Genomic DNA, 27,465 nt, shown 5'->3' with positions numbered 1-27,465 from the left:
TCGACGGTGGCTAAATGCCTACTGGCTTCCCTTGCCTTCAATGCTATGGGTGGCAACAATGTCATACTCATTTGGACCAGACAGCATCAGATAGATGGCCTACACATAGAGAGACCTCTTGCGAATTGAAGGAAAATTATGAAACACAGAGAGACGCAAGATACATTCTATTATAATTTTAAATTGAATTTAAAAAAAAATATTGTTGGAAGCCTGGCTTCCCTTGGCAGCCATGAATATACGCCACTGCAGAAGCAAGGGATGAAAAATAGACTGAATGACACTGTATGGCTCAGTTGGTAAAACATTGCATTTGCACCGCCAAGGTTGTGGGTTCGATGCCTGGGGCCACCCATACGTAAACTGTATGCAAGCATGACTGTAAGTGGCTTTGGATAAAAGCGTCTGATAAATGGCAAATATATAGTGAAGTACATTGATAAAAAAAGTTAACAAACACATACCTGCGCGAAGGACTGGCTATAATAGAGTATCAGAGGCAGACAAGGTCTTATCTGATGACTCTGAGTCTGAGCTTGCTAAGAATCTTGAGTACCGGTTTCATGGGCTTAGTAGCCTCAAATGCAGTGAATTTCAAACACAGATTCAACCACAAAGACCAGGGATGTTTTCCAATGATTTGCAAAAAAGGGCACCGATTGGTAAATTTGTAAAAATAAGAAAAGCAGACACGGAATATCCCTTTGAGCATGGGGAAGTTATTAATACACTTTCAATGGTGAATCAATACACCCAGTCACTACAAAGATACAGGCCTCCTTCCTAACTCAGTTGCCGGAGAGGAAGGAAACCGCTCAGGGATTTCACCATGAGGTCAATGGTGTCTTTAAAACAGTTACAGAGTTGGTAGAGTGGCCAGACTGAAGCCACTCCTCATTAAAAGGCACATGACATCCCGCTTAGAGTTTGCCAAAAGGCACCTAAAGGACTCTCAGACCATGAGAAACAAGATTCTCTGGTCTGATGAAACCAAGATTGAACATCTCTGGAGAGACCTGAAAATAGCTGTGCAGCGCCGCTCCCCATCCAACCTGACAGAGCTTGAGAGTGTCCGCAGAGAAGAATGGGAGAAACTCCCCAAATACAGGTGTGCCAACCTTGTAGCGTCATACCCAAGAAGACTCAAGCCTGTAATCACTGCCAAAGGTGCTTCAACAAAGTACTGAGTAAATGGTCTGAATACTTATGTAAATGAGATATTTCCGTTATTTGTTTTGCTTTGTCATTATGGGTTATTGTGTGTAGATTGATGAGGGGGAAAAAAGTATTTAATCAATTTTAGAATAAGGCTGTAACCTAACACAATGTGGAAAAAGTCAAGGGGTCTGAATACTTTCCGAATGCACTGTAGGTATTCCTCTTATCTAGGTGGGTGAGGTTAGTGTTGAGTGCAATCGAGATTTCATAGTCTACGGATCTGTTGGGGCGGTATGCAAATTGCAGTGGGTCTAGGTCAGGATTCCCCAACTGGTGGCCCATGGGTGATTTTATTTAGCCCCCCAAGTTTCCTTTCAAACAATTAGGATTTTACTTTTTTAATCTGTTCCAAAGTATTCCCATGCTAACAGAGATATACACTGAGTGTACAAAACATTAGGAACACCTGCTCTTTCATTGACAGACTGACCAGATGAATCCAAGTGAAACCTATGATCCCTTATTGATGTCGCCTGTTAAATACACTTCAATCAGTGTAGAGAAGTGACAGGTTAAAGAAGGATTTTTTAACCTTGAGATTATTGAGACTTTGAATGTGTATGTGTGCCATTCAGAGGTTGAAGGGGCAAGACAACATATTTAAGTGCCTTTGAATGGGATATGGTAGTAGGTGCCAGGCGCACCAGTTTGAGTGTAACAAGAACTGTAGCGCTGCTGGGTTTTTCACACTCAACAGTTTCCTGTGTGTATCAAGAATGGTCCACCACCCAAAGGACATCCAGCCAACTGTGAGAGGCATTGGAGTTAACATGGGTCAACATCCCTGTTGGATGCTTTCGACACCTTGTAGAGTCCATGCCTTGATGAATTCTGGCTGTTCTGAGCGCAAAGGGGGTTGCAACTCAACATTAGGAAGTAAGCAAGAAATTATGTTTCAGTCAAATAGATCTGTTTGGGCTTCCTGCAGTTCATTTGCAGTACATATTATTTGCAATTATGTTCCAGTCTCCTGAACATCCACTCAATAAAAAAATTGGCCCGTGACTGAATCTAGTTGATGATCCCTGGTCTAGGGTGTCTGGGATGTTGGAGTTTATGTGTGTCATAACCAGCCTTTCAAATGACTTCATGCTTACATGTGAGTGCTACAGGGTGGTAATCATTGTGGCAGGTAGTCTTAGATTTCTTGGGAACAGGAATGATGGTGGTCAGCTTGAGACATGGGGATTAGAGACTGGGAAAAGGAGAACTGTGTGCGCGACCAATAAACTTTGATTTGGTCCGTTTCTTGGACCATACATCCATCACTAATCCAGTTAAGAAGAATTTAAACCCATATGTCCTAATGTACATCTATACTTATGTTACTCCGTTATTAATGTGCAATATCTGATTGCTGTAGTAGCTGGGGAAGTTTTGACAGGACCATCAGTTTCTTACTGTTCATCTCAGGACAATGACAAAAAGTGCGCTAGTCTACTGCTTTGATATTCAAGTGTATATTCCCAATAAAAATAATCAGATCATGGAGTCATCAGATTGACATCTCCCTCTATTATCAACTGAGTGGAACAAGTCCTCTAAACTATTCCCAGACTGAAGTGTAAAAATCCTATTGTATTCACTCATATCTTGCTTTCTGCATTTGAAGTACCATTAGAAGTTTCAAGCTTTATATTTGTTTTAAAACTTAGTTCCAAGCTAAATCCTGCACTGTGGTAATGTGTCCAACTAGTGTTCCATAAAATAAATTTCATAGACTACATTTATTCACACTTTTTTTATTTTTATATACAAAAATTAGTGGCAAACAGGCATGACACTACACTTACTAAATGTCCACAACAATGATGGGGGAATTGTAGGCTGACTGGCTAACCTCAAAACTACCTTCTACTATATTTACAGCACACTCTTGATTTCATCTAGCGGACTCCTTTATCAGATTATACATGAGGTCATAATGCATCATAGTCATCGTCGTCTTCATGCTTCCTCTTCAGCGATTCGCTGGCCGAGTTCTGTGACACCATGTTGGTGGTGATGAGGATCTTTTTGGATCCGATCAGGGAGGGGTTGATGAGGACATTTTGAACCATTGGAGTGGATGGTGTGGCTGTCGGAAAACAAAAGACAATAATATCAGGATTTATTATGAACATTTAAAATTAACATTTAAAATGCACATTTTATTAAGTGAATAAACAACTGAATTGAAGCGTCTGAGAGACTTGTATCAAGGGGTAGGGGTAAAAGTGACTAGGTAATCAGGATATAGAACAGAGTAGCAGCAGCGTATGTGAAAGTGTGTCCGTGTGTGGCATCAATAAGCATATGTGTTTGTATGTACCGTGTGTGTTGGAGTGTCAGTGTAGTGTGTGTGTGTGTGTGGATAGAGTCTAGTGAGTGTGCCAGTCAAGGGAGTCAGTGCAAAACTATTAAATTAAGATAAATAAATAAATAAATGGGAGGTCAATGTAAATAATTTTCAGTGCCTTCTGACACTGCCTGGTATAGAAGTCCTGGATGGTAGGGAATTCGGCCCCAGTGATGTACTGGGCCGTATGAACTACCCTCTGTAGTGCCTTGTGGTCGGATGCTGAACAGTTGCCATACCAAGCTGTGCTGCAGCAATTGAAGATACTCTCAATGGTGCAGCTGTAGAACTTTGAGGATCCGAGGGCCCATGACAAATCTTTTCAGCCTCCTAAGGGTGAAAGAGGCATTGTCGTGCCCTCTTCATGACTGTGTTGGTGTGCTTGGACTACGATAGGTCATTAGTGATGTGAACACAGGAACTTTAAGCTCTTGACCTTCTCCACTACAGCCCTGATGTAAATGCGGGTGTGTTCGGGCCTCCGTTTCCTGTAGTCTACAATAAGCTCCTTTGTCTTGCCCACGATGAGGGAGAGGTTGGTGTCCTGGCACCACACTGCCAGGTCTCTGACCTTCTTGGGCACAGTCACTATGGTGGTCTGCTTAAAACATATACAGTGAGGCAAAAAAGTATTTAGTCAGCCACCAATTGTGCAAGTTCTCCCACTTAAAAAGATGAGGCCTGTAATTATCATAGGTACACTTCAACTATGACAGACAAAATGAGAAAAAAAAATCCAGAAAACTCACATTGTAGGATTTTTAATGAATTTATTTGCAAATTATGGTGGAAAATAAGTATTTGGTCAATAACAAAAGTTTATCTCAATAACCAGTTCAAACAGGTGCCATTAATACAGGTAACGAGTGGAGGACAGAGGAGCCTCTTAAAGAAGAAGTTACAGGTCTGTGAGAGCCAGAAATGTTGCTTGTTTGTAGGTGACCAAATACTTATTTTCCACCATAATTTGCAAATAAATTTCATAAAAAAATCCTACAATGTGATTTTCTGGATTTTTTTTCTCATTTTGTCTATCATAGTTGAAGTGTACCTATGATGAAAATTACAGGCCTCTCTCATATTTTTAAGTGGGAGAACTTGCACAATTGGTGGCTGACAATACTTTTTTTGCCCCACTGTAGGTATGACAGACTCGGACAGGGAGAGGTTGAAAATGTCAGTGAAACTTGCAAGTTGGTCAGTGCATGCTCGCAGTACACGTTCTGGTAATCCATCTGGCCCTGTGGCCTTGTGAATGTTGACCTGTGTTACTCACATCGGCAGCGGAGAGTGCGATCACACAGTCTTCCGGTACAGCTGATGCTCTCATGCAAGTTTAAGTGTTATTTGCCTCGAAGCGAGCATAGAAGTAGTTTAGCTCATCTGGTAGGCTTGTGTCACTGGGCAGCTCTTGGCTGTGCTTCCCTTTGTAGTCTGTAATGGTTTGCAAGCCCCGTCACATCCGACGAGCGTCAGAGCCGGTGTAGTACGACTCGATCTTAGTCCTGTATTGATGCTTCGCCGGAGGGCATAGCGGAATTTCTTATAAGCTTCCGGGTTAGAGTTCCACTCCTTGAAAGTGGCAGCTCTAGCCTTTAGCTCAATGCGGATGCTGCCTGTAATCCATGGCTTCTAGTTGGGGTATGTACGTACAGTCACTATGGGGGCGAAGTCATCAATGCACTTATTGATGAAGCCAATGACAGATGCGGTGTACTCCTCAATGCCATTGGAAGAATCCCAGAACATATTCCAGTCAGTGCTAGCAAAACAGTCCAGTAGCTTAGCATCTGCTTCATCTGACTTTTTTATTGATCTGGTGGTTCCTGCTTTAATTTTAGCTTGTAAGCAGGAATCAGGAATTATGGTCAGATTTGCCAAATGGAGGGCGAGGGAGAGCTTTGTATGCATCTCTGTGTGTGGAGTACACAGTTGAAGTCGGATGTTTACATACACCTTAGCCAAATACATTTAAACTCAGTTTCAGAATTCATGACATTTAATCCTAGTAAAAAATTCCCTGTCTTAGGTCAGTAAGGATCACAACTTAATTTTAAAAATGTGAAATGTCAGAATAATAATAATAGAGAATTATTTATTTCAGCTTTTATTTCTTTCATCACATTCTCCATGGGTCAGAAGTTTACATAAACTCAATTAGTATTTGGTAGCATTGCTTTCAAATTGCTTAACTTGGGTCAAACGTTTCAGGTGGCTTTCCACAAGCTCCCCACAATAAGTTGGGTGAATTTTGGCAAATTCCTCCTGACAGAGCTGGTGTAACCAAGTCAGGTTTGTAGGCCTCCTTGCTCGCACACGCTTTTTCAGTTCTGCCCACACATTTTCTATAGGATTGAGGTCAGGGCGAAATCAGGGCTTTGTGATGGCCACTCCAATACCTTGACTTTGTTGTCCTTACGCCATTTTGACACAACTTTGGAAGTATGCTTGGGTTATTGTCCATTTGGAAGACCCATTTGCGACCAAGCTTTAACTGATGTCTTGAGATGTTGCTTCAATACATCCACATAATTTCCCCACCTCATGATGCCATCTATTTTGTGAAGTGCACCAGTCTCTCCTGCAGCAAAGCACCCCACAACATGATGCTGCCACCCCCGTGCTTCACGGCTGGGATGGTGTTCTTGGTTTGCAAGCCTCCCCCTTTTTCCTACAAACATAACAATGGTCATTATGGCCAAACAGTTATATTTTTGTTTCATCAGACCAGAGGACATTTCTCCAAAAAGTACAATCTTTGTCCCCATGTGCAGTTGCAAACCGTAGTCTGGCTTTTTTATGGCGATTTTGGAGCAGTGGCTTCTTCCTTGCTAAGCAGCCTTTCAGGTTGTGTTGATATAGGACTCGTTGTACTGTGGATATAGATACTTTTGTACCGGTTTCCTCCAGCATCTTCACAAGGTCCTTTGCTGTTGCTCTGGGATTGATTTGTACTTTTCGCACCAAAGTACATTTATCTCTAGGAGACAGAATGTGTCTCCTTCCTGAGCAGTATGGCGGCTGCGTGGTCCCATGGTGTTGCGTACTATTGTTTTTACAGATGAACGTGGTACCTTCGGGCATTTGGAAATTGCTCCTAAGGATGAACCAGACTTGTGGAAACTAACCGACATGCCAAAACTATAGTTTGTTAACGAGAAATTTGTGGAGTGGTTGAAAAACAAGTTTTAATGACTCCAACCTAAGTGTTTGTAAACTTCCGAATTCAACTGTAGGTCGTCCATAGTTATTTTCCCTCTGGTTGCACATTTAACATGCTGATAGAAATTTGGTCAATCTTATTTAAGTTTCCCTGCATTAAAGTCCCCGGCTACTAGGAGTGCAGCCTCTGGGTGAGCGTTTTCTTGTTTGATTATGGCAGAATACAGCTCATTCAATGCCATCTTAGTGCCAACCTCTGACTGAAGTGGTATGTAAAAGAGCTATGAAGAATACAGATGAGAACTCTCTTGGTAGGTAGTGTGATCTACAGCTTATCATGATATACTCAACCTCAGGAACGCAATAGCTCGAGACTTCGTTAGATATAGTGCACCAGCTGTTATTTACAAAAATACAAAGTCCGTCGCCCCTTGTTTTACCAGGCGCCGCTGTTCTATCCTGCCGGTACATTATATAACCAGCCAGCTGTATGTTGATATTGACGTCGTTCAGCCACGACTCCGTGAAGCATAAGATGTTACTCTTTTTAATGTCCCATTGGTAGTTTAATCTTCCCCGTAACTCGTCGATTTTATTGTCCAAAGATTGCATGTTTGCTAGCAGAATTGAGGGAAGTGGGGGTTTATTCGATCGCCTTCTCAGAAGGCAGCCCGCTCTCCGGCCTCTCTTTCTCCACCCCCTCTTCACGCAGATCACGGGGGTCTGGGCCTGCTCCCGAGGGAGCTGTATATCCTCCGCCTCGGGCTCGTCAGAGTTGTGAAAGAAGAAAAATGATTCTGCTAGTTCGTGGCGAGTAATTGCAGTCCTGATGTCTAGAAGTTATTTTCGGTCATAAGAGACGGTAGCAGCAAGTTACAAATGCAGATAAACGAACAAAAAACACAATTGGTCAGGAGCTCGTAAACCGGCCACCATTTCCTCCAGCGACATTTTCTAATGATGTAAATACGTAGTATACAATTTACAAGATTACAGTAGACTCCTTCACCAGCAATCTGAAGCAAGTTAGCAGTGTGAAATTAAGGTTAGTCTTACAGGACTTGGAGGCTGCAGTCTGTGAGGATGGGATCTGAACGCTGAAGCGCTGCCCCGACAGTGACACTGGCGTCCCCACTTTGGTTGTGACTGACTGCACCGAGGGAGTGCCTGGAAACATGCAGGAAGGAAGGAGTACATGTATTTTCTGTTTCATTACAAAAACAACAGATATGGTAGCAACAGGTCTGCACACCAGGAAGCAAACCCACATCCCATTGTCAAATAAGGACTTGGAGCAGTGTGTTAAAAAAAAAACATGTCATTTTATTACAAGGTATGAGTGAAAACATAGATTGCACAAAAGGGTCCCTCACCAAGGGTAGGCGTGCTGGGCCTGCTGGACACAGCTCCTATACTGAGGCGAGGCACTGTTATTCTCCCTGCAGATGAGGACACCTGCACAGAAGAGGAACAGTCAGAAGGATTCACAAAAGAAAACATACTGGAATAGAATACAATAAACATTGATTGCAAGTGCAGTAAAATCTGCAAAGCAGAACTTAAGGCTACCTTTTTCTGTATGGACTTAAGCCTGTAGTTAGGAGCAGTAAGACAGTAACGGTCAGGGGGCAGGCGTGGCCCAGTGTATGGCTTAATCAAGGGAAGAGGGGTCTGGTTCTTCTGCCTAGCTACATCCAGCAGGAACTGCACAAAGACAACATTGTCAGGAGTTAGTCTAGATCATTTATGAACATCAGAAAAAAATGTAATGTCTGTCTTGGCACTAGTTTTAAATCTTACATCTCGTGGTGGTGGGGAGGTGAAGGACTGGTCCATTCGACACTGGATTGCAAGTCTTATGTCGTCAGCATCCACAATGTTCTTCTTGGCATGTGTTGCATAGATTTTGGCATCCTCAATAATAGTTGTCACATATCCTGTAAAATCAAATGATATTTAAGGACAGCTGTTCATTGTCTTGATACGTTGGTGTCTTGTAACTACTAAACATGCAATATTGCACACTGAGCATAACTAACCTGATAGAGTTGAATGTATACTTACTGTAGGTAAATTCCAGCATTTGATTAATAACTCTGGGCTCATACTCTGTTATCCCCATGTCTTTGAGGATTTGGATCATAACCTTTGCAATGGAAAAATATGAGCACATAAGCAAGAAATGCAGTATGCTGTGTGGCTGCATGGACAAACATGAAGTAGAGTAACATTTCCATGTGTTGTCATCAACTGCACTAGCTAGTTACAACAATAACAGTCAGCAGCTGACGTTAGCTTGTCCTGCTAACTAACAAGCTAGCTATTAGTTACCATTCCCAATAGGCAAGTAGATGCCATTACACAAAAACAACGTTAGAATGATATGGAGTTATATTGCTGGACAGCTACTCTACAAATGCACATTTAAAATGAAGAGCGTCTGTTCTTCTAGTTCTAACGTTAGCTAGCTGACAAATAAATAACAAGCTAGCTAGTTACCGTAGTTAGCTAACGTTAGCGAGCTCACTAGCTAGCGAAATTTGACACAATCCTGCAAAAACTAGAAACTTTAATTCAGCTGTCATAAAAGATATCTAACTAAACACTCATCACCACTGAAGCTACACTAATGAAACTATGACACCTCAGAAATTGTACCTTAGACGGTTTACTCCTACCTGTGCATCTTTAGGAACAGTTTTCGGAGAAGCCATTTTCACGTTTGACCCTTACCCCGCCCATCCACTTCCGCACAGCCGTACTAAGATAAAATCAATATGCATAGTACCGCCACCCACTGGTTCACCGCGTTCATGACACTTAGCTTTATTGTATATTATTTGGGAGCTTTATAAAATATACACATTTACTGTAAATGCATTGATCCAATAAAATATATAGCTAGCTATTCTATGAGACAAAAATACAACTCTAGCTGTTGTAAAATTGAAAGTGCAGGAACTGAAATAATCTCCCTAGGTGGCGCTGTGAAACTCGAGGTTGATTTAGCTGCCAGTCAACAAACACCAAATAAGAATTGACGCGTAAATAAACGATGGCTAGCTAGCCAGCTAGTTACGAATAATGTGATACCTATCTTCTTCGAGTTTACATTTCTGTCAACGTAGGGATTTTGGTATTTTGCATTATCAAGTAGCTAAGCAACCATCCTGTAGGAAAGCAGACACGATTGGAGGCACGATTCCTAGACAAGTAACGTTAAGTAGATTGTAATTTGGCTGCTGGTACGTAAATCTCATAAACACTGAATAACATTTGAAATGCTGATGTTTGATAGTCAGAGCCCACAGTGGGTTTGTCGATGTCATGGTCGTTATACTGTACTCGATACCATCTACTGTATCTTGCCTATGCTGCTCTGTACCATCACTCATTCATATATCCTTATGTACATATTCTTTATCCCCTTACACTGTGTACAAGACAGTCGTTTTGGAATTGTTAGTTAGATTACTTGTTATCACTGCATTGTCGGAACTAGAAGCACAAGCATTTCGCTACACTCGCATTAACATCTGCTAACCATGTGTATGTGACAAATAAAATTTGATTTGATTTGATTTATAATGTTAGTTGGAGCTAACTTCGGTTGATGTTACCGACTAACATGCATTGTTTTTTTTATTTCCCTCTAGTAAGATGATATCCCAGGTGTTCATATTGTCCTCCAAAGGAGATCACCTCATCTACAAAGACTGTATCCTACGTCATAATATCTTACCTTTCCCTCTTACACATATCCTTAATCTTCAGGCATTTCTCCCAGTGAGTTGTCAGTGGAAATGCTGTGAATAATGAATGGCCTTAACCCAGAGTTGTCAGTCCGTGGTGAAGCAGGAAAAGATGCTGTCAACAAATTCTATGAGATGGTCACTGCATTGACTGGTGGCCAGCCTCCAGTTGTAATGGTAAGTTGAAGGGTTTGGCAAATAGGCATGGTGTGGGTTTTGATCAGCCGTTTATTACGGTATAATCATAGTTTCAAACAGTAATGTGATTTCCCTCCATGGTTGCCCACAGAAACACAAGGAGCTGCATTTTGTTCACATCAGACAGGGAGGGCTCTATTGGGTTGCCACGACGAAAGCTGATGCCTCTCCCTTCACCATCATCGAGTTCCTAAATAGGTAATTGTGTCTGTAAGGAATGTATTCTACAAGTAGCTTTCTGTGTATTTAATCTTATTTGGTGTGCATCAGTCTCTCCACAACAACCTGATTTACAGGTTGGCCTCTACTGTGTGTGTGTGTGTGTGTGTGTGTGTGTGCGTGTGTGTGTGTGTGTGTGTGTGTGTGTGCGTGCATTTAATGTTTTGCTTACTGTGTGTCACAGATTAACAGCCCTGGTTAAGGACTACTGTGGTTGTCTGTTAGAGAAGTCTGTCCAGATGAACTTTGCTCTCATTTATGAGCTGTTGGATGAGGTAGTGGTGAGTATTCTCTCTCCTCTGGAATCTATATTTATGCCATTTTGAAGGCCCTATATTTGATCCTAGTTATCCGTGCCTATCTCCGTTCCTCCTTATTCCCACTGTCATCTATTTTCCTCCCTCTCTCTCGTCCCACCTTTCTCTCACTTGATCCCCTTTAGGACTTTGGTTACATTCAGACGACCTCTACTGATATCCTGAAGAACTTCATCCAGACTGAGGCGGTCAGCTCCAAACCCTTCAGCTTGTTTGACCTTAGTAACGTGGGGCTGGTAAGACACCAATGCATGGTCACAATCACACTGACTCTTGGGGCTGCCCTGAAAATAAGTGCACTGGGTCCCATTTGCTAACATTTCCTGGTTATCTGCTTTTTAACCTTAACTTGTCGAGCCCTACTTACTCAGCTCTTTTATTCCACTTTCTTTTCCCTCCTGGTCAGTTTGGAGCAGACACCCAGCAGAATAAAGTGGCCCCCAGTGCAGCTGCCACACGGCCCATCGTGTCAAGTCAAGGAGAACAGGTAAAGACTGTGTCTACTGCTGGATGTTATGGGCTATTCCTAGGTGCTAGTGTGTTGATCGATGAAGATGTACAGATATGTATGAATTCTTTGTATATATGTATTCAACACCTTGTTTTTTCCCTTCTGTCTTCAGGGAAGCAAAAACGAGATATTTGTGGATGTGATTGAAAGGATGTCTGTAGTCATTGGTGCCAATGTAAGTATCACTGATTACATGGTGGAGCCATGCATATGATCAGTATCTCTTCCTTAAAGGTCAAGTCTCTCTACATATGTGAAAATGGCACATTTCTATGATCTGTAGTTAAGAGGATAAGAAGAACGTTCCTAACAAAACACTGCTCTGTAGCTAGGTGTCCATCCAATTGGCGACAGATTTTCATGTGAATATTCTAAAATCTGCATAAAGAAAATATGTGCATTTTCCCACCAGTGGTGTGTTTCTACCAAATGTGTGTAATGATGGTGACAGGTGTACGTAATGAAGGGCAGCCTGGCACCCTCGAGCGCTAGAGAGGGAGAGCTGGAGCAGGCATGGCGTAATCGATAGCCTACTAAACTGCATGGTTTCCAGAGTCGCAGTAGGACCACACACACCACATATCATCGCATGACTAAATTTACTTCGATATGATGGTTATTAAATCAATATTTGCATATAAATGCGTTTCAACCTCCATTTCTCACAAAAAAACAGAAGAATAACAAAAAAATTATGTCTGCATTTTTTACACAATATGACTATACTCACAAAAACTGTGGAGGGAAACGTAGTTAGTGATATCACAGGGTAGGATTAAACGTTTTAAAATATTGTGATTTTCAAAACCTGTAACGAGTTTCTTGTTCTCCAAGTCACCACACATCTCATAGTGTTTGAAAATCACTGTTGTAACTTCTGATGAGGTCATTGGGTAGAACCAATTCTATTATTATATAATTCTATTATGTTATATTTTTTTTCTTCAAGGCGTAGAAATGCACTGTTTTCACATCTCTGGCTTGGTGCTGGAGATCATGAATATGAGCTTGAAAAGGGGCAGAGTTGCACTTTAACCTATACTTACTTTCTGTCCTTTCCATTTCTCTCTCTCAAAGCAATTAATTCCCTCACTGTTCTCCAGGGAGTTCTGATGAAGGCAGACATTGAGGGAGAGATCAGAGTGAAGTGTTACATGCCAAGTTGCTCAGGTGAGTTTTCGTGTTTCAAGTCTTCATTTTGAATGATAAGCTGCCAGAGTAGGTACGGTAAATAGAGGGCAAGTACAAATCCAAATTCCTCTGTGTCAAATTCTCATCACTTTCTCTCCCTTTCCCCCTCTACTCTGTTCCTCACCCTGTTGATAGAGATGCGGATTGGACTGAATGAAGAGTTCAGCATAGGAAAGTCCCAGCTGAGTGGTTGGTACCATCCCTTTGCAAATACTACATCCTTCACTGGCAATATTGGTCAATTTTATAAGATCAGCAATCACTGTGCTGACTGTATGTGTGACCTGGATGATTACTACACTTCCTGTAAAATCCTGCATAAGATTAATATGAGGCCATTGTATTAAAATGTATGATTCCCTGCCACGGCATTGATTGTCATAATGGATGTTATTGACCTTTAGTTGTACTCTTATCCATGTTGTGGAAGAGCACAGTCACTATGGGCTGAATTCCCATGGATTCATATTTGCACACATTCTCGTTCAGCTCTCTCATTGACATCAAGGCATTACACAAAAGTCTGCTATCTGCTTTTATTCAAATGAGGATTCTGCCAAATATTCCAAATGTAATTTCCCTTCCCCCACCCTCTCTCCTCTCAGGTTATGGGGCAGCTGTTCGTGTGGATGAGTGCAGCTTCCACCAGGCTGTCAGGCTGGATGAGTTTGACACCTATAGAATTCTGAAAGTGTGTCCAAGCCAAGGAGAGGTGCTCATGGAATTGACTAAATCACACAAGTATTGTTGTAGTGTTTGTGTGTATCTCACTGTTATATAAACAAATGTATTCTCTCTCACAGTGTCTCACAAACATTTTCCTTCTCTAGCAAACAGTGATGCAATACCAGTTGTGTGATGACCTACCCACAGCCCCTCCATTCCGTCTATTCCCTTCTATAGAGAGGGACAGTGGTGGCAGGTACAGAACCCTGTTCATTCATGTTGGGTAGAGAACCCTTTACCAGAACCATCTCAAAATATGTAGAACACACAGATTTCCCTTACTCTTGATGACAGTAATTTTAACTTCCCCATTTTACTAACTTGAGTGTTGGGAAATCAAGTCTTTAAACAACCCAACCACCACCCTTAACACACACTTGTTCTTCCCCTGTAGGTTGTTGATGTACCTGAAGCTGCGGTGTGACCTGCCCCCAAAGAGGTCAGTTCTCCATTAACAGGAAATGCTTATTTGCTGATATGCATCTTCTGTATGTTGAGAATGTAGAGTTTGCATGGAGCATATGTGGTAGTCATTGAACACTTTATCATGTTTTATGATGCAGATTATAATAGTTTAATAACATATGATTGTGTAGTCTGTCAGTGTGATTGTCCTTGCCTTCTCTGACTGGGCTGCAACTTAAGTCCCTCTGTCACTGAGGCAATCTCTTTTCTCTTACAGCGCTGCTATTAATGTTTCTATTACAATACCGGTACCCAAGGGCTCGCTTCGGTGAGAAGAAACTCCTTTTTCTATCTCATGTTCCCTCCATCTTTTGCTTTGTCTCTCACTATGTGTAACCCCCCCACACACTACATAACAAGCTCCCCCTCCTCTCTCTTTTCTCACCCTCTTTGTTCTCCAGTCTCTCTCAGGAGTTGAGCAGCCCAGACCAGAGTGCTGAGCTGCAGCCAAAAAACAAGGCTGTCCATTGGGAGATCCCTCGCTTCCCTGGGGGCGCACAGCTCTCCGCCCTGTTCAAGGTGACTAAACATATCCGAACAACAATGGGAAACATGGAAATAGTAGATACTGGTAGTGTGAGGGTATAATAGGCCAGTTTCAATGATTATGATTTCAGGAAATCAGGAACTTCTTATCAATCAGGAAGAATCACCTCTCTGCACTCGTGTTTGCTGTAGATCAGATTGTTCGGTGCAGATCAGGTTCTCAAAATCCATGAGCCATTTCGCATAGAGCAATGATGCATATGCAGACAGCATCGAATGGTTCACCTGCAGTACCATTCAAAAGTTTGGACATAGCTATATGTTTTTTCTTTATTTGTACTATTTTCTACATTGTATAATAATAGTGAAGATGTCAAAGGTATGAAATAACACATATGGAATCATTTAGTAACCAAAAAAGTGTGAAACAAAATATTTTATTTTACATTTAAGGTCCTTCAAAGTAGCCACCCTTTGCTTCATTGACAGCTTTGCACACTCTCGGCATTCTCTCAACCTGCTTCATGAGGAATGTTTTTCCAACTGTCTTGAGAGTTTTCACATCCTGAGCACTTGTTGGCTGCTTTTCCTTCACTCTGTGGTTCAACTCATCCCAAACCATCTCAATTGGGTTGAGGTCGGGTGATTGTGGAGGCCAGGTCATCTGATGCAGCACTCCATCACTCTCCTTCTTGGTCAAATAGCCCTTGCACAGCCTGGAGGTGTGTTTTGGGTCATTGTCCTGTTGAAAAACAAATGATAGTCCCACTAAGAGCAAACCAGATGAGATGGCGTATCGCTGCAGAATGCTGTGGTAGCCATGCTGGTTAAGTGTACCTTGAATTCAAAATAAATCACACAATGTCACCAGCAAAGCACCCCCACACCATCACTCCTCCACCATGCTTCACAGTGGGAACCACACATGTGGAGATCATACTACTCTGCGTCTCACAAAGACACAGCGGTTAGAACCAAAAATCTCAGATTTAGACTCATCAGACCAAAGGACAGATTTCCACCAGTCTAATGTCCATTGCTCATGTTTCTTGGCCCAAGCAAGTCTCTTATTTAATTTTTTTTTTTTTACCTTTATTTAACTAGGCAAGACAGTTAAGAACAAATTCTTATTTTCAATGACGGCCAGGAGTAGAACGACAGATTTGTACCTTGTCAGCTCAGGGGTTTGAACTTGCAACCTTCCGGTTACTAGTCCAACGCTCTAACCACTAGGCTACCCTTGGTGTCCTTTAGTAGTGGTTTCTTTGCAGCAATTCGACCATAAAGGCCTGATTCACACAGTCTCCTCTGAACAGTTGATGTTGAGATGTCTGTTACTTGAACTCTGTGAAGCATTTATTTGGTCTGCAATCTGAGGTGCAGTTAATTGGCCATTTTTGAGGCTGGTAACTCTAATTAACTTATCCTCTGCAGCAGAGGTAACTCTGGGTCTTCCTTTCCTGTGGCGGTCCTCATGAGAGCCAGTTTTATCATAGCGCTTGATGGTTTTTCCGACTGCACTTGAAGAAAGTTATTGAAATTTTCCAGATTGACTGACATTCATGTCTTAAAGTAACGATGGACTGTCGTTTCTCTTTGCTTATTTGAGCTGTTCTTGCTATAATATGGACTTGGTCTTTTACAAAATAGGGTTATCTTCTGTATACCAACCCTACCTTGTCACAACACAACTGATTGGCTCAAACGCATTAAGAAGGAAAGAAATTCCACAAATTAACTTTTAACAAGGCATACCTTTTAATTGAAATGCATGCGCTGGTTGAGAGAACCATGTGTGTGCAAAGCTGTCATCAAGGCAAAGGGTGGCTACTTTGAAGAATCTCAAATATACAATATATTTAGATTTGTTTTACACTTTTTTTGGTTTCTACATGATTCCATATGTGTTATTTCATAGTTTTAATGTCTTCACATTTATTCTACAATGTAAAATAAAGAAAAACCCTTGAATGAGTAGGTGTGTCCAAACTTTTGACTGGTGTTGTACGTTAGTAGAAACTTTGCAAGTGCATTATATGCCCCTAATAGTAGATAGACAACTTTGTATATGATTGACCAACCTGCTGACCACTTCCTCTCTCTCTGTACATTCAGCTGGAGGTCTCTGGCCTTAGCGCTGCCTCGTTACAGGAAGTGGGACCGGTCAGTCTGAGCTTTGAGCTGCCGAAGTACACCTGCACAGGACTGCAAATTAGATTCCTCCGCCTGTCCCCGATACAGCCTGGACCGTCGCAACGCTGGGTCCGCTATGTAACCCATTCAGACTCGTATACCATCCGTATCTGATATGGACATACAGTACATACACACACCATTGATCAGTCAGACTCTGGCTTACTCTCAGTACAGATGTGAGCCCCGATCTTGACTGCCTGAAAACATCAAGGGACTTTTGTATCAAATGTTTATTCTGTATATGGCGGAGTGACCCAATACAAATCTACTACATCAAAAAGTTACCCCTACATTTCACTATTGTCATTATATTATGTAATGTGGGAAATCATTCAGGAAAGTCTATGAATGTGCATAAAAACATTTCAGCACATTTTGAGTTTCTGTAATGCAGGGATAATCAGGATCAATATACAAATAACCAGGACCAACCCCTGGAGGTCCGCAGAGGTACTGCAGGGGGTCCACAGCTAGATAAAAAAGTATGTTTATATATACAGTACCAGTCAAAACGCCTCCTCATTCAAGGGTTTTTCTTTATTTTAACTATTTTCAAGACATCAAACTATAAAATAACACATGTAACCAAAAAAGTGTTAAAACAAAATATATTTGAGATTCTTCAAAGTAGCCACCCTTTGCCTTGAGTCCACCTGTGGTAAATTCAATTGATTGGACATGATTTGGAAAGGCACACACCTGTCTATATAAGATCCCATAGTTGATAGTGCATGTCAGAGCAAAAACTAAGCCATGAGGTTGAAGGAATTCTGTCTATAGAGCTCTGAAACAGGATTGTGCTGAGACACAAATTTGGGGAAGGGTGCCAAAAAACGTCTGCTGCATTGAAAGTCCTCAAGAACACAGTGGCCTCCATCATTCTTAAATGGAAGAAGTTTGGAACCACCAAGACTCTTCCTAGAGCTGGCCGCCCGGCCAAACTGAGCAATCGGGGGAGAAGGGCCTTGGTTAGGGAGGTGACCAAGAACCCGATGGTCACTCTGACAGAGCTCCAGAGTTCCTCTGTGGAGATGGGGGAACCTTCCAGAAGGACAACCATCTTTGCAGCACTCCACCAATCAGGTCTTTATGGTAGAGTGGCCAGACGGAAGCAACGCCTCAGTAAAAAGGCACATGACAGCCCGCTTGGAGTTTGCCAAAAGTCACCTAAAGGACTCTCAGACCATGAGAAACAAGATTCTCTGGTCTGATGAAACCAAGATTGAACTCTTTGGCCTGAATGCCAAGCATCACGTCTGGAGGAAACCTGGCACCATCCCTACGGTGAAGTATGGTGGTGGCAGCATCATGCTGTGGGGATGGTTTTCAGCGGCAGGGACTGGGATACTAGTCCAGATTGAGAGAAAGATGAACAGAGCAAAGTACAGAGAGATCCTTGATGAAAACCTGCTCCAGAGCGCTCAGGACCTCAGACTGGGGTGAAGGTTCACCTTCCAACAGGACAACGACCCTAAGCACACAGCCAAGTCAAGGCAGGAGTGGCTTCGGGACAAGTCTCTGATTGTCTTTGAGTAGCCCAGCCAGAGCCCAGACTTGAACCCGGTCGAACATCTCTGGAGAGACCTGAAAATAGCTGTGCAGCGACGCTCCCCATCCAACCTGACAAAGCTTGCAGAGAATAATGGGAGAAACCTAAATACAGGTGTGCCAAGCTTGTAGGGGCATACCTAATTTGCAAAAATTTCGAAAAAACTGTTTTCGCTTTGTCATTATGGGGTATTGTGTTTAGATTGATGGGGGAAAATGTAATAAATTTTAGAATAAGGTTGTAACGTAACAAAGTGGAAAAGGGAAGGGGTTTGAATGCTTTCCCAAAGCACTGTATAGTGGTGTATGACTCCAGGATTTTTGGAGTCGACTCAGACTCCTGTGGTTGGAGTCGACTCTTGCTCAACTCCCAAAACACGCTGAAACTGATGTGCATACAGCACCTCATTGCAGAGTCCTACTCGGCAGTAGCGGTATATGGGTAAAATCACTAGAGAAGCGCTGTTTGCTCTACAACCTGTTCATTCATATGCCTTGCGACTAATATGTAAGCCAAAAGGCAGAGACCATAAGAAGGCAGAATAAATTCAACCACACCTTTGTTTTATCACAAAACTGGATAGCAACCTCTGTCCATTGAAGTCCACAAACCATATTGCATGTATCAAAAATCAAATCAAATGTATTTATATAGCCCTTCGTACATCAGCTGATATCTCAAAGTGCTGTACAGAAACCCAGCCTAAAACCCCAAACAGCAGCAATGCAGGTGTAGAAGCACGGAGGCTAGGAAAAACTCCCTAGAAAGGCCAAAACCTAGGAAGAAACCTAGAGAGGAACCAGGCTATGTGGGGTGGCCAGTCCTCTTCTGGCTGTGCCGGGTGGAGATTATAACAGAACATGGCCAAGATGTTCAAATGTTCATAAATGACCAGCATGGTCAAATAACAATAATCACAGGCAGAACAGTTGAAACTGGAGCAGCAGCACGGCCAGGTGGACTGGGGACAGCAAGGAGTCATCATGTCAGGTAGTCCTGAGGCATAGTCCTAGGGCTCAGGTCCTCCGAGAGAGAGAGAGAAAGAGAGAATTAGAGAGTGCATACTTAAATTCACACAGGACACCGGATAGGACAGGAGAAGTACTCCAGATATAACAAACTGACCCTAGCCCCCCGACACAAACTACTGCAGCATAAATACTGGAGGCTGAGACAGGAGGGGTCAGGAGACACTGTGGCCCCATCCGATGACACCCCCGGACAGGGCCAAACAGGAAGGATATAACCCCACCCACTTTGCAAAAGAACAGCCCCCACACCACTAGAGGGATATCTTCAACCAAATCAAATCAAATATAATTTTATTTGTCACATACACATGGTTAGCAGATGTTAAAGCGAGTGTAGCGAAATGCTTGTGCTTCTAGTTCCGACAATGCAGTAATAACCAACAAGTAATCTAACTAACAATTCCAAAACACTGTATAGTTTCCTAGGAACGCGAAGCGAGGCGGCCATCTCTGTCGGCGCCGGAAGTAAACATTACCATCCTGAGACAAGGCTGAGTATAGCCCACAAAGATCTCCGCCACGGCACAACCCAAGGGAGGGCGCCAACCCAGACAGGAAGATCACATCAGTGACTCAACCCACTCAAGTGACGCACCCCTCCTAGGGACAGTATGAAAGAGCCCTAGTAAGCCAGTGACTCAGCCCCTGTAATAGGGTTAGAGGCAGAGAATCCCAGTGGAAAGAGGGGAACCGGCCAGGCAGAGACAGCAAGGGCGGTTCATTGCTCCAGGGCCTTTCCGTTCACCTTTACACTCCTGGGCCAGACTACACCCAATCATATGACCCACTGAAGAGATGAGTCTTAAGTAAAGACTTAAAGGTTGAGGCCGAGTTTGCGTCTCTCACATGGGTAGGCAGACCATTCCATAAAAATGGAGCTCTATAGGAGAAAGCCCTGCCTCCAGCTGTTTGCTTAGAAATTCTAGGGACAATTAGGAGGCCTGCGTATTGTGACCGTAGCGTACGTGTAGGTATGTACGGCAGGACCAAATCAGAGAGATAGGTAGGAGCAAGCCCATGTAATGCTTTGTAGGTTAGCAGTAAAACCTTGAAATCAGCCCTTGCCTTGACAGGAAGCCAGTGTAGGGAGGCTAGCACTGGAGTAATATGATCAAATTTTTGGTTCTAGTCAGGATTCTAGCACCTGTATTTAGCACTAACTGAAGTTTATTTAGTGCTTTATCCGGGTAGCCGGAAAGTAGAGCATTGCAGTAGTCTAACCTAGAAGTGACAAAAGCATGGATTAATTTTTCTGCATCATTTTTGGCCAGAGAGTTTCTGATTTTTGCAATGTTACGTAGATGGAAAAAAGCTGTCCTTGAAACAGTCTTGATATGTTCTTCAATTGAGAGATCAGGGTCCAGAGTAACGCCGAGGTCCTTCACAGTTTTATTTGAGACGACTGTACAACCATTAAGATTGATTGTCAGATTCAACAGAAGATCTCTTTGTTTCTTGGGACCTAGAACAAGCATCTCTGTTTTGTCCGAGTTTAAAAGTAGAAAGTTTTCAGCCATCCACTTCCTTATGTCTCAAACACATGCTTCTAGGGAGGGCAATTTTGGGGCTTCACCATGTTTCATTTAAATGTACAGCTGTGTGTCATCTGCATAGCAGTGAAAGTTAACAATATGTTTTCGAATATCATCCCCAAGAGGTATCCCCTTGTCCGTGTAGACCAATTTGGGTTTCCAATCTCTCCAAAAGAATGTGGTGATCGATGGTATCAAAAGCAGCACTAAGGTCTAGGACCACGAGGACAGATGCAGAGCCTCGGTCTGATGCCATTAAAAGGTCATTTACCACCTTCACAAGTGCAGTCTCAGTGCTATGATGGGGTCTAAAACCAGATTGAAGCATTTTGTATACATGTACAGTATCAAACAGTTACATGACCTACAGCATGGTTAGTTTAATATTTACGACTTTTTGGACCACTAAACAACTATTGATTTAGAACCACAGAGAGTTACCGCAAGTCGCAAGAAAACAGGAGCTGCCTCCACTATTCCAGCACCATTTCAACTTCAACATTTCAACATCATCAAATCACCTCTGCTTAGTCTAATACAATGACAACTAAATGATACCAAAAATGATTTAGTCCAATCAACGTAAGCTAAATATGATGTAGCTGTCCATGGTTCTAATTTCTCTGTGTGTGTGTGTGTGTGTGTGTGTGTGCGCGCGCTTTCGTGCAAGTAGGAAAATCCTGTTGACTCACCCTACTTGTAGAGAAATGCCAATGCCATCCTCTTCTCTTTCATTTTGATGAAACGGTCTATCACTCTGTCATACAGTACAAGCTTTTGTTTTTTGTTGTCCCAGGCTACCTGGCTAAAATGCTTGCTTGCATTTCCGTTCATGGGCAACATTAGCTAGTTAACATTAGCCTTCTACATATTGAACTTCCATCCTCTCAGTTCAGGGGCACAACAATGTATGAATTAATGGTTGGATCAGAATCGCTGTTATAATCATTGGCCAGTACGGAGATTTTAAGTAAAACCACAAGTCCAAATCTCTATTTCCATCCATGGCTAATTTAGCCAACAACACAACGAGATGCAACAATTCAAGTTTTTCTGTCAATGATGTGTGCTCTCAATGGGATTTGATAGGAGTGAAGCCAAATCCAAGCTGGCTTCCCTTGACACTTTTTTGTGGAGCACCAGGACCATTCAATAAACTCGCTCAGTTTAGCTCGATGCTGATTGGCTAATTTTTCATACTTTTTTTTGTCAAGCGAGGTAAGATGCTCGCTGGCTTCCCTTGCCTTCAATGCTATGGGCGGCAACAATGTCATACTCGTTTGGACCAGACAGCATCAGATAGATGGCCTTACACGTAGAGAGACAGAGGGGCGCTGTTTCCAGTGAGAACGCACATTCAGCCTCTTGCAAATTTTAAGGGAAATTATGAAACAGAGTTAAGAGATTATTTATGTTTTTATATTTTGTCTTTTTTTGGGAAGCCTGGCTACCCTTGGTATCGATGAATACATACTACTGCTACTAGTAAGACTACATTTGCGTTCTAAAGGACTGACATGAGCATGATGCTGCCCATTTCTCATACATTTAGCCTATAAAAGGCCTATATCAAATAAAAGTGTATTTGTCACGTTCGCCGAATACAACAGATGCTGTATAGAGGGTAGTAGTAGCGTAAAAGAGAGGGGGGGTGCAAATAGTCCGGGTAGCCATTTGATTACCTGTTCAGGAGTCTTATGGCATGGGGGTAAAAGCTGTTGAGAAGCCTCTTGGACCTAGACTAGGCGCTCCGGTACCGCTTTCCATGCGGTAGCAGAGAGAACAGTCTTTGACTGGGGTGGCTGTGGTTGTTGACTATTTTTATGGCCTTTCTCTGACACCGCCTGGTGTAGAGGTCCTGGATGGCATCTTGTTTGAAAATAGAAGGTAACGTGTAGGAACTCAAATATTTATGTGATATTTCTGCAGTGTGCCGACTTGACGGATCCCATGGGATGATGTGGCACACTCTATGCTGATAAACCTATTTTTTTGCCTTGGTATAGCTCTATTCGGACTGGTTTTACTAGAGACGTTGGTTTTGTAATTGTTATATAAGCATGTGCGCTATTCCACGGCACGATTCACACAATATATGTTTTTTTGACTCTTATGACGGAAGCATGGAGGGTTTTGTTGTGGCGTAAAGCTATTTGATGTCTAGACGATAATAGGCAACACTGATGACTCTTATTTGGCTGCCAAATGTATAGGTCTCTCCATAATATTTAAATTTATGAAGTGCGATCATAGGCTAATCATTATTTTAACGATCCATGATAGACGTCCTTCCTAATAACGATGCCCCCCACCCTGCTGATTTGAGCTTCTGAACCATATTTGAACATGATTGTGTTTGTGGATGAGAAAGTGAACATGCCTTTTCCAAAAAGTTTTGCGGAAATAGTATAGTGCTTTGCGATGTAGCTAGGTTTTCACGCCAACCCTAATCTAGCGCGTCTGATTCAATAATTAGCTGGTTGATAAACTGATCAGGTTAGTTACAACTGGGGTTGGAGCGAAGACCTACAGGAATTTAGCTCTCAGAGAATAAGGTTGGAGAGCCCTGACCTAGGACATCAACAGCCAACCAGTGTTTCATTAAATAATCTATAGGCACAAGTTTTTATTGCACATTTAGGCCTAATTAAACTGATGCTGTTGGCGATTTTCAACTTCAATTCACTGGCACTATGAAGAATAGCTTAACCATACTCATTGATAGCCTAATATATACTTTTGGTGAATTTACGAGGCATTGCTAGACGTGCCATTGCTACACTGAACAAAAATATAAACGCAGCATACAACAACTTCAATGGTTTGACAGAGTTACAGTTAATATAAGGAAATCAGTCAATCAAAAATAAATGCATTAGGCCCTAACCTATGGATTTCACATGACTGGGTATTCAGATATGCATCTGTTGGTTCTCACAGAATGTAGGGGAGCGGATCAGTTAAATGAAACAATCTGAAAACCAGTCAGTATCTGACCAGTATCTGATTTGTCTCATGCAACGTGACACATCTTCTTCGCATAGATTTGATCAGGCTGTTGATTCACGCTGTCTGCCATCTGCCCGGTACAGTTGAAACCAGGATTCATCCGTGAAGACCACACTTCTCCAGTGTGCCAGTAGCCATCGAATGTGAGCATTTGTCCACTGATACCGGTTACTACGCCAAACTGCAAACGTAAGGTTTTCCAGAACAATCCTCATTCCATGCAATCTCACACATTGATCTTGTGTTTATATCAGATCCTCAAAAGGTTCTACAGCTGCACCCCCGAGAGCACTGGTTGCATCACTGCCTGGAATGGCAACTGCTCGGCCTCCGACCACAAGGCACTACAGAGTGTGTGTGTATGGCCCAGTACGTCATTAGGACCAAGCTTCCTGCCATCCAGGATGTCTATATCAGGCGGTGTCAGAGGAAGCTCTAAAAATTGTCAAAGACTCCAGCCACCCTAGTCATAGACTGTTATCTCTGCTACCGCACGGCAAGCGATACCGGAGCGCCAAATCAAGGTCCAAGAGGCTTCTTAACAGCTTCTACCCCAAGCCACAAGACTCCTGAAGAGCTAATCAAAGGGCTACCCAGACCCCTATTTTACGCTGCTGCTACTCTCTGTTTATTATCTATGCAAAGTCACTTTAACTCTACCTACATGTACATATAACCTTGACTAACCGGTGGCCCCGCACATTGACTCTGTACCAGTATCCCCTGTGTATAGCCTTGCTTGTTATTTTGCTGCTGCTGTTTAATTATTTTTTACTTTTTTCTATTTTTTACTTAACACATTTAAAATATTTTCTTAACTTCTTAAAGCATTGTTGGTTAATGGCTTGTAAGTAAGCATTTCACTGTAAGGTCTACACCTGGTGCATGTGACAAATAACATTTTATTTGTCACATGTATATATGTATGATTAAAATGAATAATAATAATAAACCTTTGCAAAGTCAATTGTCTGTGTACAGTGCAACAGACACTTGAAGTGAAATACAGTTTACATGGAAATGACACTTTGGGACACATTTAATTGCAAAGTGATCTTTCATATAATTGATATACATGTTAATTACTGATACCTCCACTATGCTCACATGTTCTTGACCTGATTTGTTTTATGTTGTTTGCACAGCCAACGCTCTCACAGGAGTATTTACATGAACATTCCTGCTGGCCTACTTTTCCAGAAATCCATTCATACCACAGAAACATAACCACTGAAGGTTGGCCTTTCTCAGTTAGGTACGGAAATCCATTAATCCAATCCTAGTCTCATGGCCATCCCACACTTGAACTGGGTGCAGAGATTTGTCAAATCCCGTACAACAATCGCAGGTCCTGCAGCCAGGCAGCCACTTCCTGTAGTTCAGGAACAGGATGTGATGCCATCAGGCGAGGCCAGCCATCTTGTTGAGCAGGGCCATCTGGTGCTGGAGGCCAGAGTTTGCAGTGGGTTGGAGTAGCCCTGAAACCGAGGAGGAGGAAAGAAAATAGGATAATAGAAACAGTCAATTTTACAATTGTAAACTGCCCTGACGGTGTCTCCAGTAATGACACTTCTGCAATATATATATTTACTTTCATTGTACTGGTGTGAGTATATAGTTTGTCACTGCTACATGTTTCCACATTGATGTTGAATTACCTACCATCATCTCGGCCAGGGGCACGGTGGCCAACAGCAACTTTATGGCGAATCTGGATGTCCCGGATGGCCCCTCGCCCTTGAGCTAGGTCACCCAGCACGAGGCTCAGGTGCTCCTCCCCCACCGTCACCTCCAGTGTCATCACAGGCTCCAACACAGAGCCTACAGAAATGGACAAACACAACACTGTTACTACTGTAGTATTACTATCACCAACAAACATGCTACTGTATTGCTAATGCCTTTTTTCTTCTATGGGCACTCACAAACCACTGAGGAGACTACAGTACATAGGCAGAGATCATCTCACATTGTGTACACAACTCTATCAAAGGTGTTCCTGTGCAAGTGCTAATGTACAGTACTAGTCAAAAGCTTGGACACACCTACTCATTCAAGGGTTATTCTTTATTTTACTATTTTCTACATTGTAGAATAATAGTGAAGAAATCAAAACAATGAAATAACACAGATGGAATCATGTAGTAACCAAAAAAAGTGTTAATTGTACATTTGAGATTCTTTAAAGTAGCCACTCTTTGCCTTGATGACAGCTTTGCACAAGCTTGGCATTCTCTCAACCAGCTTCATGAGTCACCTGGAATGCATTTCTATTAAACAGGTGTCTTGATAAAAGTTAATTTGTGGAGTTTTTCTTTCTTAATGTGTTTGAGCCAATCAGTTGTGTTGTGACAAGGTAGGGTTGGTATACAGAAGATAGCCCTATTTGATAAAAGACCAAGTCTATATTATAGCAAGAACAGCTCAAATAAACAAATCAAAATGACAGTCCTTCATTACTTTAAGACATGAAGGTCAGTTATTCTTGAAAGTAAAGAACTTTGAAAGTTTCTTCAAGTGCAGTCGCAAAAACCATCAAGCGCTATGATGAAACTGGCTCTCCTGATGACCGCCACAGGAAAGGAAGACCCAGAGTTACCTCTGCTGCAGAAGATAAGTTCATTAGAGTTACCAGACTCTAATTGCAGCCCATATAATTGATTCACAGAGTTCAAGTAACAGACACATCTCAACATCAACTGTTCAGAGGAGACTGCTTGAATCAAGCATTCGTGGTCGATTTGCTGCAAAGAAACCACCACTAAAGGACACCAATAATAATAAGACTCTTGCTTGGGCCAAGAAACACGAGCAATGGACATTAGACCAGTGGAAATCTGTCCTGATGAGTCCAAATTTGAGATTTTTGGTTCCAACCGCTGTGTCTTTGTGAGACGCAGAGTAGGTGAATGGTTGATCTCTGCATGTGTAGTTCCCACTGTGAAGTATAGAGGAGGAGGTGTGATGGTGTTGGGGTACTTTGCTGGTGACCCTGCCAGTGATTTATTTTGTATTTGAGCGACACTTAACTAGCATGGCTATCACAGCATTCTGCAGCAATACGCCATTCCATCTGGTTTGCGCTTAGTGGGACTATCATTTGTTTTTCAACAGGACAATGACACAACACACCTACAGGCTGTGTAAGGGCTGCATGAGATGACCTGTTCTCCACAATCACCCGACCTCAACCCAATTGAGATGGTTTGGGATGAGTTGTCCCACAGAGTGAAGGAAATGCATCCAACAAGTGCTCAGCAAATGTGGGAACTCCTTCAAGACTGTAGGGAAAGCATTCCAGGTGAATCTGGTTGAGAGAATGCCAAGAGAGTGCAAAGCTGTCATCAAGGCAAAGGGTGGCTACTTTGAATAATCTAAAAAATAAAAAATATTTTGATTTGTTTTACACTTTTTTGGTTACTACATGATACATGTGTTATTTCATAGTTTTGATGTTTTCACTATTATTCTACGATGTAGAAAATAGCACAAAAAGAAAAGAAAAACCCTTGAATGAGTACTTTTGACTGGTACTGTATATTTATAAATGTATTTATTTAGTTTT

General features: G+C 42.2%; 2 protein-coding genes across 4 annotated transcripts; one reads left to right on the top strand and one right to left on the bottom strand.

Moving 5' to 3' along the window:
- Positions 1–2,944: 2,944 nt before the first annotated feature.
- On the bottom strand, positions 2,945–9,786 carry taf9 (TAF9 RNA polymerase II, TATA box binding protein (TBP)-associated factor). Of its 3 annotated transcripts, none has more exons than XM_021618175.2 (7): positions 9,397–9,786; positions 8,783–8,864; positions 8,519–8,655; positions 8,288–8,422; positions 8,092–8,173; positions 7,775–7,885; positions 2,945–3,295 (listed from the first exon to the last, which is right to left on the bottom strand). In XM_021618175.2, exons 1-7 carry the CDS (start codon positions 9,430–9,432, stop codon positions 3,138–3,140), a joined length of 741 nt encoding a protein of 246 aa, XP_021473850.1. In that variant the 5' UTR covers positions 9,433–9,786; the 3' UTR covers positions 2,945–3,137. The 3 variants fall into 3 exon arrangements, with proteins under 3 accessions (XP_021473850.1, XP_021473851.1, XP_036846005.1); XM_021618176.2 differs by having other exon boundaries at positions 9,377–9,435; XM_036990110.1 differs by lacking the exon at positions 9,397–9,786 and adding an exon at positions 9,218–9,368.
- On the top strand, positions 9,729–17,276 carry ap4m1 (adaptor related protein complex 4 subunit mu 1). The gene is made up of 16 exons (XM_021618172.2): positions 9,729–9,963; positions 10,375–10,436; positions 10,562–10,647; positions 10,760–10,866; positions 11,072–11,168; positions 11,330–11,440; positions 11,611–11,691; positions 11,828–11,890; positions 12,819–12,885; positions 13,042–13,095; positions 13,512–13,618; positions 13,737–13,828; positions 14,027–14,071; positions 14,315–14,365; positions 14,499–14,616; positions 16,699–17,276. The coding sequence occupies exons 2-16, from the start codon at positions 10,379–10,381 to the stop codon at positions 16,888–16,890; spliced, it is 1,329 nt and encodes a 442-aa protein (XP_021473847.2). The 5' UTR covers positions 9,729–9,963; positions 10,375–10,378; the 3' UTR covers positions 16,891–17,276.
- Positions 17,277–27,465: the final 10,189 nt, after the last annotated feature.

Source organism: Oncorhynchus mykiss, chromosome 10 (assembly GCF_013265735.2).
Source record: "Oncorhynchus mykiss isolate Arlee chromosome 10, USDA_OmykA_1.1, whole genome shotgun sequence".
Taxonomy (NCBI): Eukaryota; Metazoa; Chordata; class Actinopteri; order Salmoniformes; family Salmonidae; genus Oncorhynchus; species Oncorhynchus mykiss.
This window is presented reverse-complemented; position numbering and strand designations above follow the sequence as displayed.

Bases quoted from the DNA above. Each gene is read 5' to 3' on its own strand.
- taf9 (XM_021618175.2), bottom strand. From the start codon at position 9,432: ATGGCTTCTCCGAAAACTGTTCCTAAAGATGCACAG. The intron at 8,656-8,782 runs GTAAGTATACAT...TTGATTTTACAG, and splicing joins AATGCTGGAATTTACCTACA to GATATGTGACAACTATTATT. The intron at 8,174-8,287 runs GTAGCCTTAAGT...TCTTCTGTGCAG, and splicing joins TTAAGTCCATACAGAAAAAG to GTGTCCTCATCTGCAGGGAG.
- ap4m1 (XM_021618172.2), top strand. From the start codon at position 10,379: ATGATATCCCAGGTGTTCATATTGTCCTCCAAAGGAGATCACCTCATC. The intron at 10,867-11,071 runs GTAATTGTGTCT...TGTGTGTCACAG, and splicing joins ATCATCGAGTTCCTAAATAG to ATTAACAGCCCTGGTTAAGG. The intron at 13,619-13,736 runs GTGCTCATGGAA...TTCCTTCTCTAG, and splicing joins TGTGTCCAAGCCAAGGAGAG to CAAACAGTGATGCAATACCA.